At 35.8% G+C, this 21,138-nt stretch overlaps 1 protein-coding gene across 1 annotated transcript in view; it reads left to right on the forward strand.

The window, feature by feature from the left end:
- The window catches only part of LOC134751067 (uncharacterized), a 164,481-nt gene that overhangs the window by 79,645 nt on the left and 63,698 nt on the right, over window positions 1–21,138 (forward strand). The window contains exons 28-39 of the mRNA XM_063686412.1: window positions 1,127–1,273; window positions 1,856–1,960; window positions 2,609–2,727; window positions 3,219–3,417; window positions 16,742–16,969; window positions 17,771–17,908; window positions 18,452–18,675; window positions 19,104–19,304; window positions 19,689–19,889; window positions 20,255–20,357; window positions 20,528–20,635; window positions 20,858–21,001. Of these exons, the coding sequence (XP_063542482.1) occupies window positions 1,127–1,273; window positions 1,856–1,960; window positions 2,609–2,727; window positions 3,219–3,417; window positions 16,742–16,969; window positions 17,771–17,908; window positions 18,452–18,675; window positions 19,104–19,304; window positions 19,689–19,889; window positions 20,255–20,357; window positions 20,528–20,635; window positions 20,858–21,001 (1,917 nt within the window). The remainder of the gene's footprint in view (window positions 1–1,126; window positions 1,274–1,855; window positions 1,961–2,608; window positions 2,728–3,218; window positions 3,418–16,741; window positions 16,970–17,770; window positions 17,909–18,451; window positions 18,676–19,103; window positions 19,305–19,688; window positions 19,890–20,254; window positions 20,358–20,527; window positions 20,636–20,857; window positions 21,002–21,138) is intronic.

A 21,138-nucleotide genomic window follows, 5' to 3' on the forward strand; every position in this document is an offset into this window, starting at 1 on the left:
GACTGGTTTTTTCGGTTTATACCCTGAATAAGTCGATGTACTCATTCCTTGGACCCGCTCACGTTTTGGAATGCATGACAGCGCTATGCTATTGTGATGTTTCCTGCGGCCTCTCGCGACAAACACTCACAATATCATCAAATGGTAAAACATTTTCGACAAACACAAACACGGAAGGTAGTATTTATATTTTCGTCTTAGTTTAAATGCTCGTTTGTTTTGGGAGTTTATTTCATTATGAGATTATAAGCATGTTTGATTCTGAATCAGAATTTATGTTGTTACAGAAATGTCTAAATCACAAGCAACAATAGATCAAAATTTCTTTACACCTAATAGTAATGAAATAAAATCTCACTTAAATTCAATGTTTCTCGTTCATTTTGAATTTACGTGTAAATCTTTAAGTTACTTATTTACCAAAATTTTCTTGTACCTTACTTTTACTTTACTTCAAAACATTTCAAAGTTTCAGATTTCAACAGGTACTTTTAATTTTAAAATTTAAACCCAATTAACTCTAATCAAAACGTAATTTAAGTCTAAGGAAGATGTTAATACCATAACACAAATGTCAAAAGCGGTTATTATTGTTAAATTTGTAAACTTTTGACGTTTGTGGCATTGATCACTGCTTGCATGTCACGCTTTGCATGTTATGTTACGGTGTACGCAACGTTCTGACTGGTTGTGTTGTCATCTCCACGCTATCTTGTATTGGCTGTCTGTGGTCTCGCCTGTTGTCTATTGGTATTTCCTAGGACTCGTGTCTTTGCTTTTGTCTGTGCGTAGTGTTGTCTGTAATTATAAGCTTCCTTTTCAGGTACTCAACATACGATTTTAATTGTTAAATTTACAATTTGCATGAAATAATCGAACTATAAAATTTTGTAAATATTTGAATGATTTTTATCGTCTTGGTACAATATTGCATCGTTATTAAATTCAAAGCACTGTATGATTTTCCAAAATGAAGTCATCCTGTATAAAGTGATTGACTGCACTTGTGTAGATAGATGCATTGTAAAATTTGCTCAGTAGTTAGAGGCACTGCGAAGCCAGCGGGCTTTGTACATACGCGTAGCTACACGGTGTGCAAATAGTAATGCGTGTGTTGTTAATATAGCAAGCAGTAGAGGAGAAGTACAGACTATGCGACGAGACGCTGTCGAAGCTGTTGGAATGGATCGCGGTGGTGGAGGAGCGGCTCGCCAACCAGGAGGCCGTCAAGGAGGATCTGGACGAGCTGCGCAACCAGATCAATATTCTCAAGGTACGTCTATGAATTCATAATTATAATGACTTTTACTTGGGTCACACACACACACAGAAAACTCGTGTCTTTCGTGTTTCGGAAAGTTAACTGTAGTGGTCTAGGTCTTATTTCTGAGTATTACTATAATCGGTTACGATCTTATTTTGGAGCCTAACAAAACCTAATAAGAACCTAATTTTGTGTATAACCCAGTTAATCTTAAAGTTAAATGGTCTACAAAATCGAGCCGTTTCTCTTTGTTGTACTAGTAAATCAAAATCATATAATGTCAAAATTCAAATACGTTATTTTACTAGGCAACTCAGAACAATATAAGTATTTATCCTTGTTTTAACTCTAAACCGGATAAGGAAAAGCTCCGACGGCTCCATAGGGCGCCCACTCGCTGCAGGATATTTTCGGAAAACAATAAAACGTTATGCCATAAAAGTTGCAATTTTACTGCTCCTGCATATTTGGCATTTCGAATGTTTCTTAAGTAGTGCATCAGTATTTTTTTCTCAACTAAAGTAACTGAATCCATTCCATATTCGGCTGGATTCGTTGTGCATCTATATTAACCGAGTCATTATTCCACAGCTGATCAAGGACGACCTGGAGAGTCACCAGCGCCAAGTATCGGCGTGCGCGGATCAGGCCAAGCAACTTCTCGTGTCCGGAGGCGACGTGCTGGCACCGCATGAGGTCAGGATTCACTCCAGTTTTACCACTTGAGCCTTAACCTTCTTATTTATAAAACTTAGACTTTATACCAGAACTTTATAACAGATTGAAATGGCAAAATGACGAAGATACAAACGATTATCAACGTCATTTTAGATTAACACACAATAATTATGAATCATACCATTGGTCTCCAGTTGATGCCGCAATTCTTCCCTGAACGCATACTGAACGCAACGCACTGTCACAGTCAGATACTAAAACATTAATCATATCATTATAATTCGTCTTGACTAGACAATTTCTGTAATGTCGTTCTTCAGAGTGCAGGAAAACTAAAAAACCGGACAAGTGCGAGTCGGACTCGCCCACCGAGGGTTCCGTACTTTTTAGTATTTGTTGTTGCAGCGGCAACAGAAATACATCATCTGTGCAAAATCTCAACTGTATAGCTGTCACGGTTAACGAGATACAGCCTGGTGACAGACAGACAGATGGACAGACGGATAGCGGAGTCTTAGTAATAGGGTCCCGTTTTTACCCTTTTGGTACGGAACCCTAAAAACCATTTCTCTATGTTGGTATATATAACAATATCCCTCAATAAGACTTATACATTGCAAAAATAACAAATGTGTGATATTCTATAAGTATAAACTCGTGATACAGGTGGCGGCACTGGAGCGCGGCGTGCGCCAGCTGAAGCAGCGGTGCGACAAGTGCTCCGACAAGTGCGACAAGATGCTGCGGCGACTCGCCGCGGCGCGCGACGAGCTCGGCAAATTCAAGTGAGTGCTGTTTGTGCCTTAACTTAACATCTTGACTTTTGGACTCTAAAGATGGACTAGTTTATACAAAACAGACATGTATATCAACCCTGAAGAAACTTTGCAGCTGTAATAAGTGAGTGGTTGAATTACAAGCTAGGTACTTTAATATATCTTAGTCGATTTAACTCTTGTTGTCATAGAATAGCAACATTTAAGTGCTACTGTCGTAGTACTGCTTAAGATAACAAACCGGGATCAACATCCTTAACATGCCGTTTAATGCGTGCATTAACCATTTGGTACCATGGGATTCAGGATACGTTAAGACTGGTACCAATACCAAGTATACCAACTACTCGAAATCTTTTTAGAAACTGATAATGATGACTTGCTTATCTTATAAGATTGTACTCGATCCCTCAACGACCGAAACTCAAATCACAGGTAACGACCTATGATTTGAGTTTGCATAATCAGAGGAAAACAATGTAAGACTGCACCTATTCCAGTAACGAGCTGAACACCTTCAACACTTGGATGGAGGGCGCGTACCGCACGCTGGAGGACAAGGAGGCCGCGCTGTCCAAGCTGAAGAACCTGCCCGGGCAGAGCGAGGACGTGCGCGAGTTCGTGTCCGACGTGATCGCGCACCAGGCCGACCTGCGCTTCATCACCATGGCCGCGCAGAAGTTCGTGGACGAGAGCAAGGTGTGTTGACCAAGTTTAATCTTCAATCATGAATTGACCATTATTTGTGAGAGTCCAAGTGGATGGATGCGACGGACAGGGCTATCGAAATCGCTGCCTTTTTATGTATTCCGCGTATGAAGCAAGGAACCTAGATACGAAAAGAAAAAGAAGAGTCCAAGAAAAAAGTTCTAAAAATACATGAATTATGTGTCCATACATAAGTACAACAACACACCACACGTAATATAGTATTTTATGCAATCGTGATATAATAGAGAGCTTTTCAGTCGAGTACCGTGTTTAAGCAACGAAGCTTGCTGAGTTGCTTAACTAAGGTACGAGATTGAAAAGCTCGATTATATCACTATTGTATAAAATACTTTTTCTACGAGACAAAAATAGTACATTATTGTCGAGGTTCGGAAGTAGCTACTTGCTGGCTGAGGATTCGTTTTAAACGGACGACCTTGGGAGTCCGTTTAATTGAATCCGAAGCCAGCAAGTAGCCTTCCAGCCGAGTCATATATAGTGCTTTTCTCAAAAATGGCGCAATAAATGCAAATATAATAGAAATATATTACAGAAGCAACATTCTTATGTATAAATTTTCACAGAAAAAAGTAAAAAGATTTGCTTTGCCGCCGTTTTTTTATATATTAAAAATGGAAGTGTATTTTTCTGCTGAAAATACGCCAACCTATTTGAGACACCTAAATAGTCGCGGTACCAACATTATAATAATAAGTACTGATCATCTGTTTGGCTGTTTAATGGACCTATGCCTTCATTTGATATGGCCACTTCAACTTTTAAAAAGTTTGGAACTCGACAAATAATGGAATTTGTATGCAACATTGCAGTCCCGAAATCAAGACTGCAATGTTTTTAACTTTTTAATTTTTTGACTGACCATAAACTACGCACTTCGCGACCTGCTTTATAACCGGCAACGTCGACTTTGCCTTCCATTTTTGAGAAAAATAATACTTTCAACTAGTAGAATCATACCACCAAACCAAACCGAAACCAAAAGTATACAGCTAAGATACGCGAGCTGCCGCAGCCCGCAATACCTTCATACTCGTACGCGCGCCGGCCGCCGGGCCCGGCACCCCCGGCGGGTTGGTCAACGTGTAACATGTCAGAGGCTCCCTTTCCATGTTAGCATTATATGTAAACATAATATTGTTTTATTTTAAGTCGGTTAAATTCCATTCTTGTGTCTCACGGTAATTCAAACAGCTATATTTCTTTTCATATCTTAAGTGGACCTTGCTATTTGAAATTCTAGATACACCACTTGGAGAGTTTAGCTGATATAGTAAACCAATATATTAAGAAACTTATTTTTAAAATAATTTGAACTTTATTTCAATGTCATAAAGCTTTTTGCGTTATAAATTTTTGTGCAAAGTTAGTTTGGTTATTAAATTCAAGTGTTTGTTTAAAATACCAACTCGGATTTCACGGTAACGATAAAAGTTAAGTTATGACTGTAAATTATTCTATGCAAAATTGAACCATATTATTAAGAATTAAAAAAGGGCGTATCCCTACAATATGTGTCTATATAGAAAAACAAAGACGTTTAGAATAAAAATTTTAAAGACATCCCACCGACGAGAAGGAATAGTTTTGGCTACACCCATTAAGTAGGTCAATTTGGACCTTATGTTAATTAGGAAATAAAGAGTAATTTGTATAGGATAGTACGGAATCATGAAATTCAGGATTGGTTTAGGTGTTACCAATGGGGTGCAAGGAGTTTGCTAGAGCGGGGAAATCGGGATCTGGGAAGGGATTTCATAAAACCCCTTTGCGGGGAATTCTGGTGGCCATTCGCGAAGCGTTGGAGGAAGTTCTCTAGTATAGGTTAGGTCTATTTAGGTTACCTATATTGTGTCCTGGTCTAGATTTTACTAGTATCTTATGATGCTGGTAGAGTTCGGATTGGAGCATAATATGGTGTAATCTATTGTGGGGTTTAACTTGAATATTTTTAGAGAAGTGCATTTTAGATTGTGTTTATTTAGTGGGTTTAATTGTTTTATTGGTTTGCGGTTTAAACAAGCGCTAGTGTTTGATATAATACTAGTGAGGTCTAAATTATAAATCAATAGATTTAATAAGATTGTAAAGTTTGTTTTGTTCATAGTGTCATTTATAAACTATTTAGTGAATTGTAATTATTAGTTGTTTGTTGATTTGTGCCCAGACAAGTGCTAATGTAAGTAAATATATTGGTGAAATTTTACTTACAAATCAATATATTATTAAAGGTTGTAAAGTCATGTTTGGTTCATAGTGCAATTTATTAATTTATGTTTCAATTGTGCTTAATATATATAGTGTTTTGACCTGGATTATTTTAGTGATATTTAGCACTGGAATGATTTTGGTTGGAGTACTTTATATATTATTTTAAAGTTAGTTTTGCAATTTATCTCACAGCTTTCTTAAATAACTTATGGGGTAGAGAGAACTAATTCCGATCCAGTACAGTGCTGGGCAGATGGAGAGATAGGGCGGGTACCTTACGGTGACAACGACAGTCTTAATTCTCCTACTGTGCATCTTGATAATATCAGGTGGGTCCCTGACAGTTCCTGGGTTTACAAGGACAGGTTCTAACCCCTGGGGTCTGGACAATTTGGGTTGTCACCTAGACTTCTTAAAAAAGCCAGATTCTAGACCAACTATCCCATTACCTTTTTCCCGACCTACATCGGCTGTCCCAAACCCTATCGCTGATGCTGGTCCACGTGGAGAAATAGGGGGTCAGTTCTAAATCGAGGTGTCTCCACTCGTCTTAGTTAGCTGTAGCCTAGGAATTTCTTATTGCACTTCGAGAAATTACGCGAGTAAATTAAATGTACATCCCGGGATGTTAGTTTGCAATTATATCGATAGATTAGTTGGTTAGTTTAACTGTTAGGGCTAGGGTTTATATTTGTATGGTTTAGGGAATTGTAGAATTGATCAAGGTTTATAATTTTTATATAACAAAGCCATTAGATCTTTACAGTAGTTAGCTAGGTTCGCTTCCGATATATTTATGGCTATTTAAACTACATAGTACGAGTATAATTATGGGTTTATGGGTTAAATTTAAATAGAGGTAGCTAGGTTGTAGTGTGGGTTTAGGGATTGTTAGAATTGTATTACATCCACTTATTTATGACTTATTGACAAACTTGACATATTTATGACTTTGAATATAATTTGGTCCTTTGCAACACTACTGGTAGAAAAATATATTGTGGGAAAAACATAACAAATAACCACAATATAAATTAGTATTGTAGAATCAATTTGTTTGTAAAAGAAATATTTGTTTTACCTGTCCCTTGGCAGTCTGTATGACGACTTCATTCTGTTTTCTAGATATCTGTAATTTTCACATTCGACCTTAAAAATACAAGGTCATATTATCATAAAACTTTATTATTGGAAATATATATCAATGAGTGATTTACCCAAGCTAGATCGATGCAGAGCAAGATCGTGGTTTATTTTGGTCCGAAAGGTGATTCAAAATGACTACAACTACAACTAGTTTGGTTAATATTATTTCATTGAATACCTACTAAGATATATTACAAAATTACAGTATTCTGGGAAATTGGAGTGGATCAAATACAGCTGCTCTAACTACCAGTATTTTGTTATGTTAAATTGTCCCTTTGATGTCCTCTCATTTATGAAGAAAAATGTCATAAAATAATGTTCAGGGCAAATGACGAAGTAGCCCTGTCATTATGAAAAGATGTCCCTTCAGGACCACATGATAGTTCCTTCAGAACTGGGGCGGGGGTCTGCCCTGGCAACTGGATGATGACCACGGATAGTCGCGGCGGAGCGGGCGACATCTATACCCCAAAAACAAAAATATTTGTAATGTGACATTTATTAGTGATCGTAATTTGACTATCTGACTATTACATTCGACAGACTTTACTTATTTTGACATACATTACTGACGATTAACTTTGACATTCTACAGACTTATAAAATTATGTTTTATTTACTATTTATTGATTGCAATTTAAATAAGACTTTATTTGATTAAGATGTACTTTACATTTGTTTTACAAACTGTATTTAAACTTACAATGATCTTTCTAAATACTCTGACATACTTTACATTGGCATAATTGACGTTTTATTAATTATTTAACATTATTAGGATTTTTTAGACGCATTATTCATAACTCTTTCCTATTATGCGAAAAGGATTTTGGTTACTATTAACGGTTATGACGAAGGGTTCTACATAAACATTAGACGATCATTTGGCCAACCTACTGATCCAATTCAAGATATTAACTTATATAATTAGATTTGCGTTAGGTTATTTACATTATTTTATATTAATTAGTAAAGGTAATTACGGATTGCGGTATTTTAAAGTTTTTTAGGATTTTAGATTTTCTTATTGGAATTTTTAGTATTTTAGACAAATCTAGGGATAGCTAGGTAGGGTAAATTAGGGTTAGTTAGGGAGAGTGGTGGGAGAGTGTTACAATTGGTGCCGTGACCAGGATAAAAGAGACCGGGATAATATATTTCGATTATATAATGTATATTTTTATAATTCGTTATTTGTATTTAATACATCAATTCATATCTTGATATTATTTGAACCATCATTGTATTGTTTCATCTGATTACATTAAGCTCGGAGTTTTATTTAATTTGGGTTTTATTATTTCGATTAACGTTATAAATTTCATGTCGTTACATATCTTGTTTTGGATCAAAACTGTTGTTATAGTTGATTTGTGTAAACGGTTATATTATAACAACACAATTGTTGCTGTGAAAACGGATAGCATATTAAGGAATAGAGTTGTTGCGTTAATTTGATAACGGTTTTATGATCATTCTAATAACAAAATTATGCGTATGTATTCAATGCCAAGTTAGTCATAGCTTTTCATATTTTTTACGTGATTTTTAGAATTTCTAGTTGTTTTTAATATTTAAATTTCAATATATTTTGTAATATTTAAAGTTGTTATTTAAAAGTAATTAGCTAAAATTATTAAAGTTGTATATATGGGGAGGCGTACGTATTAATACTTAAAATAGTCTAAAATTGCGATTTTGTTGTTTTTATCTTTTGATCTGAAGTTATCAGTATGGTGTAGATTTTATAAATTAGAGACACAAGTCTGATATATTTATATTTTATTTCGCCTAGCTAAATTAAACATCAGTCTCATTTAGCGTAAAATGATATCAAGTTAAGTTTTGCCATTAATTTGTGTATCAAACTGTGATCAAAATATTTTTTACGTTACGTTTTTACGTTAGTAAGTATATATTAATATGCCTTAGTTTGTATTGAATTTATATTGAAGTCAGTTGCGTAATTATGATCAATAAAATCTGGGTTCGATTCCTAGGTGCAACAGCTAAAATAGGGATAGTTAGGACACATGAAACTACGTATATTTTAGTATATCTACTCGGCATTGATTATGTTTGTGTTTTGTGAATTTCGGAATATGCGTTCAATATTACGGTTTCATTAGAACAATACCGACATCTTTGTAGTTTCTGTCAGTTACTAAAAGTAAAATTAAAAATACTGGCAATTTTATTATATAGTATTGCAATTAAACGTATTTAGGTAATCTGCATTAACTGATGTTATAGCAAATTTAAGACGGCATCATTCTATAATTTTATTTGTTTTCATAATTAAAAGTTATTTTTGTTAAAATTTGGTTTTATACTACACATAATATAATTAAATGATTGAAATTATACATATATCTAGGATAGAATATTATTCAGGGATAAATTCGCCTTTGTTGTATTGTTTTATTTTGTAACTTTCTATCTCGTGTTTTGTTTCTATGTACATACAATAAATCATATATATACGAGTACATAACATAAATTATTTAGTATACTTTTATTAATACGTTGTTTGGGATACATGAATAAAGTGTAATATTATAAAGTCCTAAAATTATACTAGGGTTAGTCACTCAGGTATTTCTAATTTACCTATCAAATAGTTAATAGAAATTATTAGAAGACAAAAAAAAATTGGATAGTGTGTTACGAAACTGATTATACCTAAGTACAGCAGGGTATGTAAAATAAACATGTTGAAATCAGTTAAAATAAATTACGTTACAACTCTGAATGATAATGGTTCATTTTGTTAACGACGTCACTCGAGACATTCTTAAAAGTTATCGAAAATAGTTAGAATGGTTAGAAAAACATGTTGCGCCGGCCACTTGACTGAAATTTGAGTTAGTTATCGTGTTAAGTTCGTTCTTCGTAGAAGTAGAAAAAAAAAACCCGACGCGCCAGCCAAAGACTTGAGTGCAATATGATAATAGTGTGCTTTTGTAAAATGTTATCGGTCAAAGAAGTTTGAATGTTTTTATTTTTTATCATGTAGGGAATAACTTTTAGTGTGAAGTCAAATAGATTTTTGAGATTACTTGCTTACATATTTATGGGTTGTTGGTGTTATTATTATGCTTAGTGCTTTAGGATAACATTATTTTAATAGATTTACAAAATTTGGTTACGTAAATAGTTTTTTTAATTCATCAAGGTATAGTAATTAATTGTATATTACCTTGATTGAGCATTAACATCAATTATTTCCTTTACAAATACTGTAGGTTATTCATATTTAATCTTGTTAACACTGTCTTATTAAACAAACTTTTTTATAACAAATTTCGGAAGACATTGACTTATAGATTACTTTGTATAGACGGGCTTTACGAACATAACGAAGTGGGCCAGAAAATTAGTGCGCAAATGGATTTGGTGCCTACATATTTAGTTGTTGCACATGTTCACTTGGCGTTATATGAATGGGTCTATTTTTACTTTTGATATTCTTTAAGTAGGTTTAGCCATGCGTAAGTTTTCCGGTCACGATTGAGCTATTGTTTTATTTTATTTAGAGTTAATTGAAGTAGCTTATAACTTTTGTTATTAATATTCTTGCGCGTAAACAAAGGTTGTTAAACGTAATACATTTTTTTTTTCGAGCTAGAAACTGAAATATTAAAAACCTTTAAATATAAAATAATAATAAATATTTTAAAGTTCAACATTTTTGTGGTATGTTAGAATTAGGTTAGGTACATCTGCAGGTTGAATACACAATTATACGTTCAATTACGCGTTTAGTTACTCTGAGACTTTACCTTTTCAAATGTACCTAAATACATTTTCAACGTATACAGTTACATATTAACTGATATAGGTACTGCCGATACTTATGAGTATCTTAAATCCAGTAAAAACATTCTTCATTTTTGCGTTTGATTTAATTAGTTTCAGATACATAACTTTCAAACGATCAGGTAATTGTTGTAACTTTTAGTGTTTTTGAGTGACAGGTTTGACTTAGGTAATCCGTGTTTGCATTTAGATCTAATTAAGCGGGAATTTAATATTTAGGTTAGGTTTAAAAATAAATATTGAATTTCAATTAAAATTACAAACATTAGATTTTATTTCAGTAGTATCCAATTAAATTTTCAATTTTACTTTTTATAGCTGGTAATTGTAACTTATTATCACATCAAATTGTTCTTTTATGACAAACACTTTAATTTAATTTTGTTGATTTCAAATAATTTCATGGTTTATTTAGTTTGCTGGCTCTCCATAGTTATTTTATTTTAATGGAAAGTAAATGCATTAGTAGTGTAGTTTTCCTTTCATAATTAAACTTTGACTGTAGTATATTGCTTTGGTAATTTTTTTTTTGGGTAATAGTCGTAAAAGAATATAGTAATTTTTTAGAGATATATTGATTATATGTTTGCTAACGGTAGATTTTCATAAAAGTTGACGCATTATTAATAATTTTTATATTTCAATTATTTTATTAGCGGAAGTTTTGTTAGAGTTTCAGGGGCGTGTGAAAGTGAGAATGTAGATGCATAAATATGATGTTTTGTTTGTTGAAACAAAAAAAAATGTATGCAGGGCCCTGAGAAAATAGCAAGACTAAAATCAAAATACCTTTTTGACATTCTAACTGAGACATTACACTTTACAAAAGAGAGATAAAACGGTAGTTTGGTGTTAGGTTAGGCTCGCAAAAAAAAAGAGCATATTTGCAGATTTATCGACTGCCGCCGTGTTATCTCTATACTACACACAACATCAGATCTAGAAACTCACACACCCATCATTAATGTGACGTCATAGTGCTTTCTTCATATGGAAAAGCATAATGCGAAGTGAGTTTTGAAAATGTTTAAATATGACATGTATTATCAATTTAATGATTAGTTGTGCTCATTTCGAATCAATTTAATGATTATTTGTGCTTTTTTATTGGTCAGTACTATTTAGGATTTTTGTTTTATACAATACTCATACTCATTTATTGATATTTTTTTTTTTACATTATTCTTAAAATATTACAATAAAATGTTTATAATACATCAATTTATTTGGCGCTTCATTATAGAAGCTAAGGGTTAAGCAGAGCTTAATCTTTTATTTTAACGTCCCGTTAATGATGTACATGCTCCAGACTAGGAAAGGCGTTTTGAGGATATAAGTCATGAGTTTCGGTGTTGGAATTAAATCTTTTAAAGATAGTGACCCCTCGAGTGGCATAGAATGCTCCTTGGTAAAAGGTTCAATCTTGTTTTAAAGAGAGATACGTTCTATTCCTTTCTTGGTCGTTAAAATGTAGACTAAAGTCGGAAGCGTGCGTATGTATCATTCGGATCGGTAGAAGAGTAGGACAAATGTACTACAAGCACAACTTCTACTTTCTTGTGAGGCAAGATTAACTGGTTACGTTTTTGATTGTTTATTTTTAACATGACTGAACTTGTAAACTTATACTTTCAGAAATGTTCATTCTTTTGTTTGGTTTAAACACACACTACACACAGCCGCAACAAAAAAAAAAGGCACACACAGAAGGGAAGAATGTTAAAAAAGGTTCTTATTAGAGTCTAAATGCATTATTTTCAATACAATTATTTTTCTTATCTTGGTTTGTTTCGAAAATTTACTTTCGCAAATATATCATTAATATATTTAAGCTACAGCAAATTTTGGGAGGCGATTGTAACATGTCAGAGGCTCCCTTTCCATGTTAGCATTATATGTAAACATAATATTGTTTTATTTTAAGTCGGTTAAATTCCATTCTTGTGTCTCACGGTAATTCAAACAGCTATATTTCTTTTCATATCTTAAGTGGACCTTGCTATTTGAAATTCTAGATACACCACTTGGAGAGTTTAGCTGATATAGTAAACCAATATATTAAGAAACTTATTTTTAAAATAATTTGAACTTTATTTCAATGTCATAAAGCTTTTTGCGTTATAAATTTTTGTGCAAAGTTAGTTTGGTTATTAAATTCAAGTGTTTGTTTAAAATACCAACTCGGATTTCACGGTAACGATAAAAGTTAAGTTATGACTGTAAATTATTCTATGCAAAATTGAACCATATTATTAAGAATTAAAAAAGGGCGTATCCCTACAATATGTGTCTATATAGAAAAACAAAGACGTTTAGAATAAAAATTTTAAAGACATCCCACCGACGAGAAGGAATAGTTTTGGCTACACCCATTAAGTAGGTCAATTTGGACCTTATGTTAATTAGGAAATAAAGAGTAATTTGTATAGGATAGTACGGAATCATGAAATTCAGGATTGGTTTAGGTGTTACCAATGGGGTGCAAGGAGTTTGCTAGAGCGGGGAAATCGGGATCTGGGAAGGGATTTCATAAAACCCCTTTGCGGGGAATTCTGGTGGCCATTCGCGAAGCGTTGGAGGAAGTTCTCTAGTATAGGTTAGGTCTATTTAGGTTACCTATATTGTGTCCTGGTCTAGATTTTACTAGTATCTTATGATGCTGGTAGAGTTCGGATTGGAGCATAATATGGTGTAATCTATTGTGGGGTTTAACTTGAATATTTTTAGAGAAGTGCATTTTAGATTGTGTTTATTTAGTGGGTTTAATTGTTTTATTGGTTTGCGGTTTAAACAAGCGCTAGTGTTTGATATAATACTAGTGAGGTCTAAATTATAAATCAATAGATTTAATAAGATTGTAAAGTTTGTTTTGTTCATAGTGTCATTTATAAACTATTTAGTGAATTGTAATTATTAGTTGTTTGTTGATTTGTGCCCAGACAAGTGCTAATGTAAGTAAATATATTGGTGAAATTTTACTTACAAATCAATATATTATTAAAGGTTGTAAAGTCATGTTTGGTTCATAGTGCAATTTATTAATTTATGTTTCAATTGTGCTTAATATATATAGTGTTTTGACCTGGATTATTTTAGTGATATTTAGCACTGGAATGATTTTGGTTGGAGTACTTTATATATTATTTTAAAGTTAGTTTTGCAATTTATCTCACAGCTTTCTTAAATAACTTATGGGGTAGAGAGAACTAATTCCGATCCAGTACAGTGCTGGGCAGATGGAGAGATAGGGCGGGTACCTTACGGTGACAACGACAGTCTTAATTCTCCTACTGTGCATCTTGATAATATCAGGTGGGTCCCTGACAGTTCCTGGGTTTACAAGGACAGGTTCTAACCCCTGGGGTCTGGACAATTTGGGTTGTCACCTAGACTTCTTAAAAAAGCCAGATTCTAGACCAACTATCCCATTACCTTTTTCCCGACCTACATCGGCTGTCCCAAACCCTATCGCTGATGCTGGTCCACGTGGAGAAATAGGGGGTCAGTTCTAAATCGAGGTGTCTCCACTCGTCTTAGTTAGCTGTAGCCTAGGAATTTCTTATTGCACTTCGAGAAATTACGCGAGTAAATTAAATGTACATCCCGGGATGTTAGTTTGCAATTATATCGATAGATTAGTTGGTTAGTTTAACTGTTAGGGCTAGGGTTTATATTTGTATGGTTTAGGGAATTGTAGAATTGATCAAGGTTTATAATTTTTATATAACAAAGCCATTAGATCTTTACAGTAGTTAGCTAGGTTCGCTTCCGATATATTTATGGCTATTTAAACTACATAGTACGAGTATAATTATGGGTTTATGGGTTAAATTTAAATAGAGGTAGCTAGGTTGTAGTGTGGGTTTAGGGATTGTTAGAATTGTATTACATCCACTTATTTATGACTTATTGACAAACTTGACATATTTATGACTTTGAATATAATTTGGTCCTTTGCAACACTACTGGTAGAAAAATATATTGTGGGAAAAACATAACAAATAACCACAATATAAATTAGTATTGTAGAATCAATTTGTTTGTAAAAGAAATATTTGTTTTACCTGTCCCTTGGCAGTCTGTATGACGACTTCATTCTGTTTTCTAGATATCTGTAATTTTCACATTCGACCTTAAAAATACAAGGTCATATTATCATAAAACTTTATTATTGGAAATATATATCAATGAGTGATTTACCCAAGCTAGATCGATGCAGAGCAAGATCGTGGTTTATTTTGGTCCGAAAGGTGATTCAAAATGACTACAACTACAACTAGTTTGGTTAATATTATTTCATTGAATACCTACTAAGATATATTACAAAATTACAGTATTCTGGGAAATTGGAGTGGATCAAATACAGCTGCTCTAACTACCAGTATTTTGTTATGTTAAATTGTCCCTTTGATGTCCTCTCATTTATGAAGAAAAATGTCATAAAATAATGTTCAGGGCAAATGACGAAGTAGCCCTGTCATTATGAAAAGATGTCCCTTCAGGACCACATGATAGTTCCTTCAGAACTGGGGCGGGGGTCTGCCCTGGCAACTGGATGATGACCACGGATAGTCGCGGCGGAGCGGGCGACATCTATACCCCAAAAACAAAAATATTTGTAATGTGACATTTATTAGTGATCGTAATTTGACTATCTGACTATTACATTCGACAGACTTTACTTATTTTGACATACATTACTGACGATTAACTTTGACATTCTACAGACTTATAAAATTATGTTTTATTTACTATTTATTGATTGCAATTTAAATAAGACTTTATTTGATTAAGATGTACTTTACATTTGTTTTACAAACTGTATTTAAACTTACAATGATCTTTCTAAATACTCTGACATACTTTACATTGGCATAATTGACGTTTTATTAATTATTTAACATTATTAGGATTTTTTAGACGCATTATTCATAACTCTTTCCTATTATGCGAAAAGGATTTTGGTTACTATTAACGGTTATGACGAAGGGTTCTACATAAACATTAGACGATCATTTGGCCAACCTACTGATCCAATTCAAGATATTAACTTATATAATTAGATTTGCGTTAGGTTATTTACATTATTTTATATTAATTAGTAAAGGTAATTACGGATTGCGGTATTTTAAAGTTTTTTAGGATTTTAGATTTTCTTATTGGAATTTTTAGTATTTTAGACAAATCTAGGGATAGCTAGGTAGGGTAAATTAGGGTTAGTTAGGGAGAGTGGTGGGAGAGTGTTACAAACGACACCTCCTCGTAACTCATGAGGCCCTGGTACCTGCTCCGCGCTAAATTCAATTTTAAGACAGTTTTTTTCTCGATTTTGGCCACCGTAGCCTATGGAGACTAACAAGCAACGCTAAGCGGTTTTCGTAGGGTATGGATGTTGCTATATGAAGGGTGTCACATGCGCGTTTCTGACTTATGAAGCAATTGTTTCTACTACAACATTAAATAAAATATTTTTGTTGGCCAACCAATCACTTTGCATTGAATCAAGTCTCCTTAAACAAGAAATATTTTATCGAAATGTATAAAGTTCCATTTTCAAAATTTTTATAATTGACTAAACCGTATCGATAAAATGCTTGAGTCGGAAGTGCCATAGACTATCCAACGTTGAAAAGAGTAAGGTTGTAGTGTTGCATGTGAAGTTGTAATACACAGATTATACTCGACGAGTAGAAAAAATCATTTACATAATAAATAAACCATTTACATAAGTTAATGGTTTCTTATGTGTCGAAACATTAAACACCTGACGAATTCTTAACTTTGATGTACAGTCGAAGGCAAAAATATCGATCCAGACAAATGGGTCAAAAATATGTAAACACGACTTTATTATCTAAGGTGTAAAAGCGTAGACATATTTTTGAAACTTTGGGAATGTATATATATTTATGCCCTTGACTGTACTTACGATATGGCTTAGTATTTGTAACACAAAAGTTTGTTTTTTATGTACCTAGTACTAAATCGTAAATGGTACTTCAAATCCAGAGCAGTCTAGTATGGGGTATAAAAATTACCCCATTTTGTCCAGGTTGCATATATCTAGTTTCGAATAATCATTATCATCTGGGTATTAATCTCTTTGAAATTCCAGGAATTCCTTACAATTCTGAATGACTACCGCACATCGCTGCCCTCTCGCCTATCGCACATCCACCCGTCGGGCGACAGCGCGCTGCGAGAAGCTGCGGCTCTAGCCAGAAGAAGACACTCGGAGCTGGCGGCGCGCGCGCAGCGCCTGCAGGAGAGGCTGAGAGGTGCCGCTGACGTCACCAAGCAGTACCACGACGCGCTGGACCGCGCGCAGCGGTGGATGAAGGAGGTACTAAGTTTCATTAATATTATCAACCTACCTTTACGATATCCCGTCGGCAGAAACTTAGCTCTGCCTATCACTGTCGGACTATCGCTATATCGCGTCGCACATGTTCATACAAAATGTATGATAATCAAAAACATCTGGAAATTCGAGGTCCACAAGCCGTAGCAATTTGAAAAAATAAAAAATGAAAATGAAAACCTGCCAAGTGCGAGTCGGACTCACGCACCGAGGGTTCCGTACTTTTTAGTATTTGTTGTTATAGCGGCAACAGAAATACATCACCTGTGAAAATTTCAACTTTCTAGCTATCACGGTTCATGAGATACAGCCTGGTGACAGACAGACAGACGGACGGACAGACGGACAGCGGAGTCTCAGTAATAGGGTCCCGTTTTTACCCTTTGGGTACGGAATCGTAAAAATTATATAACTGATTCTTGGCTTTCCTCACATCGACGTATATAATTATCGTGGGGTATGATTATTTTATTGACAATTGAATTATTATTATTATTTTTTGTTAATATTGTTATTCTAATGTTTAATGAAACCCAATTTTAATTGCACATATTTCTGACATATCTACTGTAAATAATAATATTAATAATGTAAATTACGCATCCATGACAATGTATGATTATTACAAATAAAAAATATGAATATGAATATGAATATTTAACGCAAACAGAGCCGCAGATGTATTGACTCGTGGATATATCGCTAACGACACGTAAATAATTCACAAAGAAGTGCTGGAATTAAGTGCTTTTTATCAGATTTAACCTTATATTTCGTTTGTAGGTGGAACCTCAAGCGCGCTCGGTGCTGTCAGAGCCCGTGGGCGGCGAGCCTCGCGCGGTAGAGACGCAGCTCGCACGCGCTAAGGCGCTGCACTCTGAGATCTTAGCGCAAGGCCGCCTCGTCGACAATGCTAAAGACGTAAGTTTCCTACTTTTCATTGTTGATACACTTGTTTTTAACCTTTTGGACGCCAATGACCGATATATACGCACCGTAGGTTCAACGCCAAAGACCGATTAATCGGCCATAGACCACAGAGCAACATAGACCTACATGCATATGCATAAAGTTCAATTTCAGTTTTGACACTTCGGTGACGTGGCGTCTGGATGACAGCTTTTGTGTTTGACATGGCGTCGAAAAGGTTAATCTGAAAAAAAATTACGCTCGCATAAGGGTTATGTTACATGCACATTTGCCAAATGCGCGAACTTAACCGATCTTTCCGTGCCGCACGTCAGGCAGATTATGACATTTTTGTTTGTACTAATAGTATTATACCGAATTATTTTAAATTTGTATTAATATTGAATTTTGTTTGAAAGAAACACTAATTTTTGACGAGAACATTGGTTTCCTGACTCTTGTTATAAAAGGCCTCGTCAAGGCTTCGGCTTCTAAAACTACACGCGTCAGATACTTATGGGAGTATCTGTTTAATAATACTCTATCGTCCAACAGGCATGTGACCAGCTAGTAAAATCCCTGGAAGGCAACCTGACACCATCAGAGATTCGCCAACTGGAAGTTCCGGTACTAGACCTGACGGCGCGCTACGCGGAGCTGACGGGCGCCGTCGGTTCCAGATGTCAGGAGCTGGAGTCGGCGCTGCTGCAGTGCCAGGGGCTGCAGGACGCCGCCGAGACGCAGGCGCAGTGGCTGCAGCAGGCCGAGACCCTGTTCAAGTGAGTCGCGTTTTAAATAGTCTTTGTGAATGAGAGAAGTTAACTGAACGACGGAATCCAACTGGGAAATGCACAATAATAATCTTATTCTGCCCTCAAGCCAGAAAGCGTTAGCTTTCGGCCCGCTGCGCTGAAGGAAGTTGCCGCTTTCTGGCTCCGTTGAACGGAAAAATAGTATACACACCTCGGCCAGTAAATAAGAAAGCCTCGGGCTCCTCGAGTTCGCCTCGGCCGACAATTATGTATGGTATAATATTAATACGTAAATTGTAGGGTACAGCACAAGAGTTCCTTGTTTTTGATGCATGCGAACCCTATGTAAAAATATAACAATCACTAGTCTGACTCATTGCAAATACTTTATTTTCTAAACGGCTTTCGATTTACTCACTAGCTCTTCTCTCGTACTAATAACACCATCATTACAGTACGCAATCAAAACCGGCGTCCCTCATCCGCGAGCGGCTCGACGAGCAAGTCCGCGAGCAGCGCATCGCGCACGCGTCGCTGGAGGCGCGGCGCGCCACGCTCGCCAAGCTGCTCGGCCAGGTGCGCGACGCCGCCGCCAACCCCAGCAACGCCAGGATCGCCAAGAAGCTGGAGCAGAGGGCGGAGGATATTTACAACAGGTATGTGTGCACTTAAACTTCGGTCAGTCTTGTTATTTTTCAACCCTAGCAAATGGCCAAAAACTAAAAATTAAAGCCAAATGCATTTTATGCGATAACAGTTGATCTTTCTGACCCAAGTTGAAAGAAAAAACTTAATATAAAGGTGGTGGGTAATATATAGTTCACACCCATACGTCCATAGAACCCATGAGCCCGTAAGACTTAAAAGGGTATTTCTAATTCACGAAAAAAATTATGAATAATATCTCATCTCAAATAACTTCTTAAGTTACGATTAAATGAAAGACAACGTATTAATTATTTCTACAAGTTTTTCGTCTTTCTAAATTTTTCAGAACTTGACTTTTGAATTTTAAGATTGATTCATAACGCCTCCCACAGATACGAGAAGCTACTCGAGCGCTCTACGAAGCGCAACGAGTTCCTTGAAACCGTATGGAGCGAGCTGTCTCACTTCACGCAGCTCGCCGGCAAGCTGGACGCCGCGCACGCGCAGCTGCTGGAGCAGGCCGACTCCAGGGAGCTGTCGAGGATGAACGCCGTCGAGCTGCGCGCCAGGCTGAGCGACCTGGCGCACTTCAGGTTAGTTATCACTACCATATTACATACGCCATACGCTTAAAGCTATGCGCTTCGGCAATTATCGACTACATTCGGCTACAAAAAAGCGCATTCATAAAACGAAACGATCGTGAATACAGCATATGATGAAAATGACTGAATGTCAGCGATTTCACACAAGATGTTTAGACGCTTGAATTGAACGAACTCGAATTCAAATTATGGTGCGCGCGCGTCAGCCTCTGGGTCACATAAACTGACGGTTTTGGTAGCAATCTTGATATTTCTTAGACCAGGTTTAAAGCACTCAGGATTCCTACTTATATCTCTATACCATTCGTGTTGATACGTTAATTCAAAAATGTTAATGGTCATTGATTTTCCAGGGATGTACAAATGCCGCTGCTGGACGAGTGCCTGCAACAAGGCAAGCAGCTCATCTCCAAGAAGGACGTCACCGACACGCACGTCGTCCGTGACAGGATGAAGGTAAACAACCTTGTTTTCTTTGATAGCTAGGATCAATTGCGCTCCAACTGTATGGTAACGCAATTGAAAGTTTTACATTGTAACGTAAATCCAAAACCACTCATCTTCAATGAGTTCACGCATGTAGACGTGAGAGTATTATGGTGAAATTGATGACTTGTATGTGGCAGCTGCTGGAGAACGCGTGGCGCGACTTTAACACGTCGCTGGAAGAGAAACAGAAGCTGTCCAAACAGCGCGCCGACCAGCTCAGCCAGTATGAGACCCTTCGCGCGCAGGTAAGCCCACATTACATTATTTATTAAATTTTTACTGATATTGGTCATAAATAAAAACTCGCAGTCCAAAATCATTTAATGGGCCTCGCTGTGCGAGTTTCTCATTTCGTATAAGTAGTTTAGCCAGTGTAGAGATATGGAAAAGCAAAAAGTAAACTTTTTCAGATAGTCGCCTAAGCTAAGTTAGTGGTACGTTTGAATAACATGAACCATGTTCTCCAGGTGTTGGAGTGGCTCCAGTCGTTCGAGAACAGAGTCGGGCGCCTGCAGCCCGTGGCGCTCGACCTGGAGGTGCTCAAGCAGCAGGCCGACGAGCTGCGACCGCTGGCTAAGGAGTACCGCGACTACTCCATCACTATCGATAAGGTAACATTTCAAGATTCCGTCAATATTACCATCTGTCACTCTTTTACATCATCCCTGTCCCATGAGTGCCTAAACACTAATTTGTTGATTACATTGGTCCCACATAAGCCAAGTTTTGTGAAATTTTGACACTTTAA

The sequence above is a fragment of the Cydia strobilella genome, chromosome 21, assembly GCF_947568885.1.
Source record: "Cydia strobilella chromosome 21, ilCydStro3.1, whole genome shotgun sequence".
Taxonomy (NCBI): Eukaryota; Metazoa; Arthropoda; class Insecta; order Lepidoptera; family Tortricidae; genus Cydia; species Cydia strobilella.